Source organism: Polypterus senegalus, chromosome 6 (genome assembly GCF_016835505.1).
Source record: "Polypterus senegalus isolate Bchr_013 chromosome 6, ASM1683550v1, whole genome shotgun sequence".
NCBI lineage: Eukaryota > Metazoa > Chordata > Cladistia > Polypteriformes > Polypteridae > Polypterus > Polypterus senegalus.
In genome coordinates, this window is record NC_053159.1 from 4,226,935 (window position 1) to 4,239,448 (window position 12,514).

At 40.6% G+C, this 12,514-nt stretch overlaps 1 protein-coding gene across 5 annotated transcripts in view; it reads right to left on the bottom strand.

Moving 5' to 3' along the window:
- The window catches only part of pikfyve (phosphoinositide kinase, FYVE finger containing), a 163,411-nt gene that overhangs the window by 107,443 nt on the left and 43,454 nt on the right, over nucleotides 1–12,514 (bottom strand). For all 5 annotated transcript variants that reach the window (XM_039755300.1, XM_039755302.1, XM_039755298.1 and 2 more), the window contains exons 14-18: nucleotides 5,465–5,594; nucleotides 5,145–5,325; nucleotides 3,276–3,350; nucleotides 2,878–2,985; nucleotides 621–761 (exon numbers count right to left, since the gene is read on the bottom strand). In XM_039755300.1, the coding sequence (XP_039611234.1) occupies nucleotides 621–761; nucleotides 2,878–2,985; nucleotides 3,276–3,350; nucleotides 5,145–5,325; nucleotides 5,465–5,594 (635 nt within the window). The remainder of the gene's footprint in view (nucleotides 1–620; nucleotides 762–2,877; nucleotides 2,986–3,275; nucleotides 3,351–5,144; nucleotides 5,326–5,464; nucleotides 5,595–12,514) is intronic.

The window sequence follows — 12,514 nt, forward strand, 5'->3', positions numbered from 1 at the left end:
CTGCTGGAGCCAATCCCAGCCAACACAAGGCGCAAGGCAGGAAACAAACACTGAGAAGGGCGCCAGCCCACCACAGGGCACACTCACACACCAAGCACACACACTAGGGGCAATTTAGGATCGCCAATCCACATAACCTGCATGTCTTTGGACTGTGGGAGGAAACCCACGCAGACCCGGGGAGAACATGCAGACTCCACGCAGGAAGGACCCAGGAAGAGAACCCAGGTAGCTACTCCTAACTGCGAGGCAGCAGCGCCACCCACTGCACCACCGTGCCACCCATGATTTATTCAATATGGTCAAAAAGTCTCTGAAAATCTGTGTCTCTTTAGTTCTAGGTGACTGTGTTTGTTCATTATTGTGACTGACATGACATGTGTTATATGGGAATTAGACATAAATAGAGAGAATTCCTAGGGGTTCCCATACTTTTTACTTTGACTGCATTATTAAGATGTTTTTCTACCAGGACTACCCTCAGGCCACAGCAGCTTCAATCTCTTCTCTCATTTCCCGTCTTGTTCCTGGTCAGAGCTGAAGGCCATCCCAGCCATAACGGGCAGCACCCACTCCCCTGAATACCAGAAACACTGACGGCATCGCTCAGAGTCACTTACTGGCTTCACGTTGATGACCAAAGTGATGCCCTGTTCCAGCAGCATGTCCTGAGCTATCCTGGACACCGTCTTCTCCACCAGGACTAAATTAGGACGTACATCCATTATTCTCTGAACGTAATTCCTTAAGAATTCATGTTCCTGTTGAGAGAAAAATAACAGATACACATCGGCAAGATATATTTCTTGAATATATTACATGTTTTTATGTTTTTGATTTAGCTTACCCTGGCTTTGCAGATTTTAAATAAAACGGACATTCTCCAATTAAACGGATTTATTATTAAATTGGACAGTCATGCTGTTGAGATGTTTTTTATATAATATATGGAAGATGTGACGTGATTGGAATAATAAGAACAATCTGTGAGAGGAGCTTAGAATTTAACCAAGAAGTGTTTATTTGTTTTATAGATTTCAAGAAAGAATTGGATGAGAGTAAACTGGAAAACTTCACTCATTGTTCTCCAGACTATCAGAATTAACTTGAAAGACGTGGGTCAAACAGCCAACGGGGAATTGGACATGATCGGTAATGTTCTGTGTTACAGGATTACAGCTGTTTAAGTACTGCGGTGGGTTGGCACCCTGCCCGGGATTGGTTCCTGCCTTGCGCCCTGTGTTGGCTGGGATTGGCTCCAGCAGACCCCCGTGACCCTGTGTTCGGATTCAGCGGGTTGGAAAATGGATGGATGGATGGAACTGTTTAAGTATTTTATTGTTATTTCTGCAGTTTCTGAGCTTTTAGGTGTTATATTTTTGTGTATTTTCCGTTAAGTTAATAATGATGTACTTTAAATGTGGTTGTGTTTCATGCTCTTTGTGGGTGGAGCCCTAAGAGGCGGGGCCACCCCGACATCCCCATGTCTGAGAACCCCCGGCTATTTAGGACAAAGCCAGAAGAGAGCTCAGGCGTAGACTTTGGAGTGCAAACTTGTGCAGTGGCACCAAATAAATTATGGATTAGGCCATCTTGGTATATGGCAAGACCTAATAATGATTTTCAACTCCAAAAAAAAAAGGATTAAGTTGAAAAATTCTTAGATGCATCAAAATATCAGATAGCAATTTATCTTGACTTGATGTATTGTGATTTTGTGCAGATATATACAGAGGGTTCAAAAGATAAAAAAAAAAATCGACAGTGGTCTCCCCTTCGACTTTCTTGTATACTCCGATATGGGGATGGATATTTGAGGAGTAAACCACAAGAAAGTGATTATTTTTTTATTTTATGTAAATTAAGCAACCATCAACAACAAATCAAATCAAAGTAATAATATATTGAACAATTTTTATAAAAGTAAAGTTGAATAAATCGGACTCTGCAGCTGCATGAAGAAAAAAGTACCACTTCCACTTAGTGGAAATAACCTAAAAGTTGACAGAAATCTACATTTTGTACCTCATACTTGTATGCAAAATTTGGTTGACCGAAGTGAAAGTGCACTCAGGTTATCGTGTTTACACACACGCGCACACACAGACAGACAGACACACGGACAGAATTCCAAAGATGGCATTTTCAGACTCAGGAGGTCTAAAACGTCACGATTCATCAAAATTTGGAGGTTGAATTTTTAGACGATTACAATACTTGCACCGAAACTTCGTATACGAGAAAGTAAAAAGAAGGTAGCATCTGCTTTTTACACGAAGAATATGCAAAAGGCATTCGCAGTCAGGATATCTGATGACTTGTCGGTAAATTCAGCAGAAAAGGTTTCCAATTTATTTAGGCCTGGAATGGATAACTGACACAAATACGAAAAAGATAAGTTTAATTACCGGATTCATTATCTTCAATATTAGCTAGAGAGTGCAAACTTGTTAAATTGGACAGACATGCACCTAGAAATACTACATAAATGAACTGAGCTGTATATGAATAATTTATTAGGCAAGTTTGGATTCCAGGACATGCAGGAATTCAGGGCAATGAAATAGCAGACAAAATGGCAAAAACTGCTCGAGACAAAGAGCAACAGAAATGGAAAATCAAAAATGTAATTAATAGGACTGGAATATCTGAAGGGAAAATAATTTGTGATAAATGTAGATATTTTTACAAAAATTTAATCCAAGAGTTCAGTGTCATTTTTAAAGGAAAGGAGAGGTAAGAAGAACTAACCCAGAATGCTCCAGCAATGTGTCTCCCTGGAGTGACAGTATAAATGTCAGCACAATCAGAAACGCCGCAGAGCTGGTGTTTAACCCAGTCTGGCATTCATGATGTACACCGATGGACCATACAAACCTGCACAACGATGGGATCGATGCTTGTAAACTTGGTCTCTTCTCTATACAGATACTCAATGGAGCATTTCAGTAGGAGGATTTTAGGGTTTTTAATTTGTTGGTTCATCTGCAATAAAAAGAGAACGTTTCAATTATTTGACTTCACTCAGACCTGCATTACAGTAATTCATTTCAGTGTTCACAACTAAATATAAATTAACTACAAAATGTAATTTGAAATAAAAATATATATCTTATAAACCTAGAATTAGGCAAAACACCTCGTCATTCAAAATCATCTAATAATGTAGAATAGTTAGTAATTTAACAAAAAGCAGCAGTACAGCCTAAAAATCAAGGGCTTTATTAATCTTCTGCTAAGAAAAATTACACCGAAAAATGGTAGAAACTGCCTACCTTCTTATGCGCTATGTTTTTGGTACAAACAAAACCATTTACAACCGAACAGTCAAATTTCTTTCCTCCTGGGATCTGGAAACAAGAATAGATTAATGAGTAGGCAGTGAGATAGACAGAGCCTTTCACAATTTATCTAACTATCTAGCTAATTGGTAAATAGATGTAAAGGCCACCATATAATAGCTTGATAGACAGAAAGACAGACAAGAAAAGTGATGTATTAATGACAGACAGACAAGAAAGGCACTATATAATAGAGACGGATAGATATTAAAGGTGCTCTATAATAGATAGATAGATAGATAGATAGATAGATAGATAGATAGATAGATAGATAGATAGATAGATAGATAGATAGATAGATAGATAGATAGATAGATAGATAGATAGATAGATTTTTCTATAGTTCTCAGTTATAAATGCACAGACCGCCACCATTTTTCTTGACATGGAGATGTGATCCTGGCTGTGTCTCCACAGTGCTAAGGTATTCACCCCTTTGGATGTTCGAACATTTTATTGTTACACAACACTGAATAACAATGGAATTCCCTGGACTTTTTTGACACTTATCAATAGAAGAATACTCTTTAATGTCAAATTAAAATCAGATTTCTCCAAAGTGGTCTAAAGTCATTCTAAACATAATTAATCAAATCTTGAATATGGCAACTCTGAATCGTCACTGGTACAGCCAGTTAGTTTTAGGAGGTCACCTGTCTGGGGTTTCAATTGATTTTCTCTGGAAGGACCAAACTGTGCTGAGTCAGGATGGCGGCCTATCCTGCTCAATCAAGGCAAAAAGAGCACATAAAGCAACTCTGTGAACAGAACAAGTCAAGGGAGGGAGACAAGAAAATACCCAAGTGACTAAATATCCAATTAAAATCAATCGTGAGCAAATGGAAAGCTTAGGGCACAGGTGAAAATCTGCTAGAGCAGGCCGCTCACAAAACACTGAAGAATGACGAGTGAAGAGTGTGTCCTCTGAAGAAGTGACACGTTACACTGGCTGAGACTGAAGAGACTATGGGAGAGTGGCAAAGGGAAAGTCTCTGTTAAAAAACAACGCACATGACATCCCAGCTAGAGCTCAGCAGAAGGTACATGAGCAACTTCAAAGTCAACTGAAACAAATCTGTGTAGTCTGAGGAGTCTAAAAGACACACCACACTGCACATTAGCAAAAACACAGCATCCCCATCTTGAGGCAAATGAGTGGTGGCATCAGGCCCTTGGAAGGCTTGTGAGGGTAAAATGAATGCAGCAAGCTGAAGGGAAATCCTGGCAGGAAACCTGATGGTGTCTGCAGTGTTGTGGGAAGGCCATCAAGACAACAAGCCTAAGCCTAAAACAAACGCTGTACAGGAATGGCTTTAAAATGACAACGTCGATAGCCTGGAGTGGCCGAGTCTGAGTCCACATCTCAGTCCAACTGAGAATTTTGCGGCTGGACTTGAAAAAGGTTGTTGACTCGCGGGTACCATGACACCTGACAGAGCAGAGAAGAATGGGGAGAAACAGCAGAGCTGACACAGAAAGAGACCTGGGCACGGAGACTCAAGGCTGTCATGGCTGCCGAAGGTGCATCTAGTAAATACGGACTTAAGGGAGTGAATACTCTGTGATTAGTTTGTGTTGTATATTTGTAATTAACTTACTGTAAATCACTTTGCAGAAATCTGTTTTCACATTGACTTTCAATTCCGTTGCTCAGTGTCAAAAAAGGCCAAACTAAGTGATTCAAAGTGAAAACCTCCATTGTGGTGAATACTTTTTATAGATACTGTAGACTTAACATCTACGTTACAGAAAGAGGATTCCAAAATATATTGTCTATCACAAAACTGAAAGATATATTCTTACTTTTTTGATGTGAACAAACTGACGGATATCCATGTCATCATCATTATTCCGCACGTTTGGATGAACGGTTTGCACAACCTGACGCACTACAGGAACGATAATATCCCTCCATGAAAGAGACAGGGACTCGTTATACAGCAACTGCTGCAACAGTGCCATCATGTGGCTGTGGTTGGCAGAACTGCAGAAGAAAGAAAGGCACAACACAGAATTGAGGCTGCGTGCTGAAAGAAAAGACGTTTAAGCAATTGATTGCGGTCAAGATGTTGTCACTCAACATCCAAGAGCAAATATCATTTGGGAGAGGAAAATTCCCTTACAGCAGCCTCTCCATTGCTTGTTTTTCTCCATTCTCTTCCCTCAGTTGGTCGAGTGAGCTGTGATGCCAAGCAAGGGGTGTGAAGAGCAGGTCTTTGGTCTTTTCCTCCACCCTTCGATTAAACAGGGACTCTATGGAAAAATATTAGAGCGATTCAATTCTCTGAAGCAGTTTACCATGTTTCAAAAAAAGATCCGACTCAGTTGTTTTTTTTGAATGTCAGCAGACCAGCCGTGTCGTATGGGTTGTGTGCTGGAGGTGTAATGCCAGAGTTTCATTCAGGGTCACTACTACAGCACTGCATCTTATTAGTTAAGGTAATACATGAAGACAAGAATAAAGGCCTGTGCACACATTTATTGTGGAAAATGGAGATTCTTCTGGAATTTTAAATGGACCACAAACAAGCACTGCAGTATCTGCTTCTCCTCTCAACATTAATTGGCCCGCTGTACAGCTTTGGGCATACACAGCAGACAGCTAATGGGGGCAACCCGATGTAAACTCTCTACAGATCCCATATGCATGTCAGCTAAATAAATAATAAGCAGTTTCTGCTCTTTTTGGCAAGAAAACACGAATAACTAAGATTAGTTAGATCTATTTCTTGTGGGAAGGGAAGAACAGATGTGTCAGGCAAATGCAGAAAAAGCATCTGGTGAAAGAAAAGAAGCTGCAGTGTGCAACGGTGGATATGGAGAAGGCATCCGACAGGGTGAAGTGGGCACTGAGAAAGTTAGGTCTGCGGTAATGTCAATATATGAGGGAGCACAAAACGGCAGTCAGGATAGCAGACGAGGCTGGCGAGGGATCAGAGGTGAAGGTGGGGCTGCACCAGGCATCCATTCTGAGAGACCAGGGGCTTCATGTATAAATGGTGCGTACGCACAAAAATGTTGCGCACGCCTGTTTCCACACTCACATCACTATGTATGAAAACTAAACTTGGCATAAAGCCACGCACAATCCATAGCGTACGTAAGTTTTCGGCTCGGTTTTGCAAACTGGCGGCACCCAGTGTCAAAGCAGTGCTACTGTTCCTGGGTGGCACCGACATTAACCGCATATCCTTTTTTAGTTTAAAGCATCTGATTGTAATCAAATTGTAACCATATAATGGTGCACGGAATGGCCAAACTATTTCAAATACCATAGCTGCTTTAGCGTTGTTACTCTCAGTGCACCACTCGGAGTATTTTAACCCACTGGATCGGAGTGTGGAATCACAGCTGTACAGCAGCTAATTGGAAAGCTTTACGGCAGATTGTGTTAAGAACAGAGAGAAATATCGGGGTACAGCATCGAGCACAACGCTGCCTCAGCCATGCACACAGTCTATTTGAACTCCTCCCATTCTGAAAAAGCTTCAGAGCCTTTTCTATACGGTCCTCACGCTTCAGAAACAGTTTCATCCCAAGAGCTATAAACGCACTCAATCAGTCCATCAAGTGCTCCAGTAGAACTGTTTGTACTTATAAGTACAATCACCTCAGCATTACAGTTGTAATATTGCACAACCTGAGCCACTTATGCTTTCATATTGTATATTTTTCACTAATTTTTATCCTATTTTTATTTTTGTTGTTATTTACCATTTTATAGGAAAACAAGTTTATGGAGGATTTGCATATTGAACCTCATTGTACAATAACAATAAAGGAATTCAATTCAATTCAACAGAAGAGAGCGTGTATTTACAGATGACGACGACTGGCTTCTAAGTCGATTTAGATTTCCAGGCGCTATCTTCTTGGAGTTCTTGATATCATTTTTTAGAGGAAATGCAGTAAAGTATATATATATATATATATATATATATATATATAAACATTATACAGATCCATTTTTAACTTCATTTAAATAATGTATACTGTTATTAAACATGTGGACACGGTGGCACAGCGGTAGCGATGAACTGGCGCGCCCCGTTCAGGGATCGTTCCTGCCTCGCTCTGTATGCTTGCTGGGTTTGGTGCGACCCTGTTAGGATAGATGGATGGAATAATTAAACATGCACTATGAAGATATTTCAATGTTTTGAAGAATTGGCATTCTCAGCTTACAGATGGCTTGACATTTATTAAAGAGCTGATTGTGTGGCGATTGGTTACTTGGAAAAAGAAAAGGAAAGACAGGAATTGGAAAGAGACAGTACTGCTGCAATAAATTACTTCATCGAGGGTCACACACAGCGCAGAAAGCATCTTGCAGGAGGCAGGAACAATCTCTGGACGGGGCATCAGCTTGTGTCACTGTGGCCCTGTGTTTAATAACATGCTTAAATGCAATTCATCATGAAAATGATATCAAGTATACATCTTAGTATTTAAATTGTTCAGACAGCTGTAATATTATGAATGTAATGGATTCTGTGTCCTGTCGGTGTAAGAGAAAGCTCGTAGTGAGTCACACACATGGAGAACATAGAAGATCACACAGAATATGAAGCATTTAATGTGCTACTTTAGTTATGATGGGATTTGAGAAACTAGTAAATTAAAAGATTTTAAGATAAAGTTTATGACGTTCAACGTTAAAGACAAAATAAACTACGTGATTAAAGTGGAAATTTCGAGATTAAAGTTGACATTTTCGAGATTTTTTTTACCCACTGTGTCCCTTTTTTTCTTTTCTTTTCTCTGTACACTAATACACTTCCATCTGACATAGCGGCTTTGATATCTGACCATTTCTTTTTTATGTCGGGTACTGTGCGACTTTGTGAACTTGAACTTTCGATCAACTTCCTTTTGATGTTTATACCACTGCTTAAACCAACAAACAGTACGTTTTTCCTTGCCTCCACTTGGCATTCACTGATATTCCTCATTTTTCCCCCCATGTTTTTGCCATTGTCTTTTCACAGAATGCTGAACTTATGGGAATATTTATATTGATTTGCATATTCAAAGACAGGCGTAATTCTGGGAGGAGTCTCGGAGGGGTGGCAGGCACGTACAGAAGCGTTACATTTCACGCAGACCGGGATTTATGTAACATAAGTGCGTGGAAGTCGGGTTACACACGGTTTTCTGCATCTGAATTTTTTTTGTGTGTACGCACATTTCGACTTTTGTTCAGAAGCCATGTTTTAGTGTGAATTCTATGCACGGCGTTACGCGTGAGGCCCCAAAGCACTTCATGAAGTGGGGACCAGACCTGTGAAACAAAATGAAAGGACAGGAATAACAAAATGGAAAGTTAATTTGGAAGCGACTGACCTCAAGGTAATACAATAAAGACCAAGGTGACGTGAAGAGGCAGAATTTGTGGAGGAGGGCGCCGTATTGAAATGTGTGGCAAAGGTGATGAGAGAAGGTTATTCCCATGCACGGGATGATGAAAGTAAGTGCATAACAAATGAAATGGTGTGAAGGGCAGTCTGCAGGCGGTGAGTGCCCCCTTTGTAGAAAGCAAGAAGAGTGTAAGATGAGGTAGCAAGTTGGAATTTAGATATGAGCAATGGAATCGTGTTGGAGAAAGCAGGGACGTTCTTCTAATTACGGGACAGGTTGAGTGCAGATGAAGACGGCCATGGAGAGGACCTCCAATTCTGACTTCTAAAGGAGATCCTCCGGCATTGAACAGAAAGGCTTATAAAAGCAGTGCGAGGAGTTGTATGGGAGTGAGAAGGAGGCACATGAAGCAGAGCTGCCAAGAGCAGATATGAGGACAATCAGGCGGATGTGTGGAGTGCTGTGAAGTGACGGCTGAATTAAGAGACAGTGATACGTGTTTGGGTGTGTGGAGCAAAAGGGAGAGGATGGCTGGATGATGATAAGCACCAAGATGGAGGCGATGAGGCCCAGCGAGAGGCCGGTGGAGACATGGCTGGAGTCACATGGGGTTGGGTCTCATCCCTGGCCTACGACACTAGAGAGGTTGCAAGAAAAAGATGCATTATTTGATCTCTCCAAATTAATGTATAACATAATAAGACGGCATGTCAGGGGTTAGGAAAGATTGCTGGTATTTTCTTTAATTCTTTTGGTATTTTGGGTTCCTTTTTAACAATATATGTGTCTACTTGTTTTGGGTTTTTTTTACTCAATTTATTTGCCAGAAGCCTCCTAACAATAATTTTTTTATTAAAATGAAAATGAAGGGGGAGTACATTTAAAAAGGAAGACATGAAGAGAATCTTCACATAACAACTTTTAAAAAGTATCTGGATGAGAAGATGGAACGACGTCGGTGGGTCGATATGGTGGTTGACTTCGCAATGTCTTTTAATTGTTACGGGTGCCGCTATTATATGCAATTTCAGTGATGCACTGTCCATGGGAATGTTACTCAGTGTCCCATCCGAGTGCTTGGCGAGTGACACCCAGTGAGTCATCTCAGTGTTCCCACCCAGTTTTCAGCACAGCTCACTCCTGGTCATCTGCAGACAGGTTTCTTGTATGCCTGGCTTGTTTGCGAGACTGGGTGTATGGCGTCTCCCACAGAAAACTGGGTGTCAAGTTTGGGGCCCCCTCTTTGAGAGATGCCACTGGTAAAAAATGGAATAATTATGCCAATAAATAATTAAATAATGCAAAAAAAATAATTTTACCAACAAAAAAAAAAACAAACAAACATACAAGTATCAAATTAATTCAGAATCACAAAAAACAAGTCCACAAAATCACACACCAATTTTTAATGGAATCTCATTTTCTGACGTATGTTGTAGGGCATTACAAGTTAGGGCGAGAACAGTGGGAATGCATTTACTTCTGGGATGATGAGGGGGGGAAATCACACTATCACCTAAAATAAGCAGAGTTAGATTTACAACTTTACAAGGTGAGGGTGACTTTAGCAGCCATCTGACGTAAGGAACGTCAATAAACAAACACCACAGACACCTCAGTCACAGTAGGCACCTTTTAATAATTCTCAGCAACACCGGTGTTTCCCAACCTCGGCCCTGGGGGCACACTGTGGCTGCAGGTTTTTGTTCCAATCAGCTTCTGTTTTTAAACGGACTCCTGGGCTAATTAAGTCAACTGTTATTTCGCCAGTTCTGTGTTTTGGGAGTAATATAGAAATTAGAAAACTAAGTAAGTAAGTGGCGCCCTGCCCAGGGTGTGTTTCCTGCCTTGCGCCCTGTGTTGGCTGGGATTGGCTCCAGCAGACCCTGTGACCTTGTAGTTAGGATATCGCGGGTTGGATGGATGGATGGATAGAGTTGTATAATATTTTTGTCTCATTTGTTTAACTGGTTTCTCTTTATCCACTTTTAGGACTTGAGTTAAAATCTGATGATGTTTTAGGTCATATTTATGCAGAAATATAGAAAATTCTAAAGGGTTCACAAACTTTCAAGCACAACTGTATCTGAATTGAGTTTCCTTCACGATTAGATGAACCGTCGTCTTTAAACCCAATGGACTCGGCTCCAAACTGGGTGACTGAGGTTACAGGCGGCCCATCCACTAATTGCAGTGAAACAATGGATCACGTGGACAGCATCTTAGATAGATAGATAGATAGATAGATAGATAGATAGATAGATAGATAGATAGATAGATAGATAGATAGATAGATATGAAAGGCACTATATCATAGATAGATAGATAGATAGATAGATACTTTATTAATCCCAAGGGGAAATTCACATCTTGATGTCTTTGACATCTTCATGCTGCAATAACTGCAAACTAACACTAAATCAACAAATTAACCTTTTTTTCTGTTTCACGGCTGGATATCGAACATATCAATGTGTGTGCCACTATGAGAGCCAATCTCAGAAAGTGAAAACTTTGAGTTAAACTCATATTAGTGTTTGCTTAATTTGAATAAAATATCATTTTCTTTCATAGTCATAGACGATGGTGTAGACTTCACCTCCTGTAAGTTAGTAACAGAGAGACCTTTCTTGCTGTACCTGAGATACGATGTGATAATGGAGTCAGGTGTTGCTAGCAGGGACTCAAAGACCCATTTACAGCATAGAAATGAGATAAGCATAGAGGTTTGTGAAAGTTTAGAAATGATTTGACTGAATAAGTAACTTAAAGAAATGAAACTGTAAGAGCTATTTCCTAGTTACATAAGAATCGTAAATGTTTTACTAAATGAAGTGCATAATCTATGGGAGGTTCCTATAACCTCCATTAGTAGAATTGAATTGGTAAATTCAACTAACTATTTCTAACTTCTCTGACTAAACATTATTCTCAGTTAGTGATCAGCCTTGCCATGTGTAAGGTGTAGAGGGCACATGGTTTTAAACCGGGCCTTTCGTGCCTTTTGAGCTTTATGTACCTTATCTGCATGTTTTGTGTGTCAAGTAACATGTAAGACAAAGCACTTGATTGAAAGTGCTGTGCCGTACGTTTAAAGTGTACAGAAGAAGAAGTTAAGAATCTTTAAGTATACAAACAACTAAAGTTTTATAAGAAAAGAGAAGTTTAGAGAAGATACTGTGATGGACGGCCGGCGGTTCAGTCCAGCCGAGACATCCTAGAACGGGAAGAAGGGAGACGAGCAGCCTTTTCAGGACACTGCCTACCCCGGGACACTAGGTGGCAGCTCCCCTGGATGGCAACGGTTCTCCAGGTTCCCTCAGAGCATCCTGGGACATGAAGACCGTTTCCTCAGCCTTGTTGGGTACCGTGGGTGCTGCCAGGGGGAGCTCACAAAGAACCTGGGGACTCCTACTCTTACTACAACCCGGAAGTGCTTTGGAGTCACGAGGATGGAAGCCCGCAGTACATCCAGGCTACTCGAGGACTGAGGATATGGCATATGACCCAGAAAAAGAGAAGGAGCACTTCCGGGTCAAGGACTATTTAAAGGACTGGTACAGACCCAGCAAGCTGAGCCAGAGTTTGGTGGTAGTGCGACAGAGCTGCTGGGAGGAGAGGAGGATTTACTGTGATTATTGATTATTATATTATTATTGGAGAATTGTGGCGGGTGTGGTGCTTTGTGCACTGTATTTGAAGAAAATATTAAAGAATTCTTCTTGGTACTTTTACAAGCGAGTCCTGGACGTCTGTCTGTTCTATGTGTGTAACAACTTTTTTCTTTAGTTCTTGTGTGGATTATTTGCTTTGAA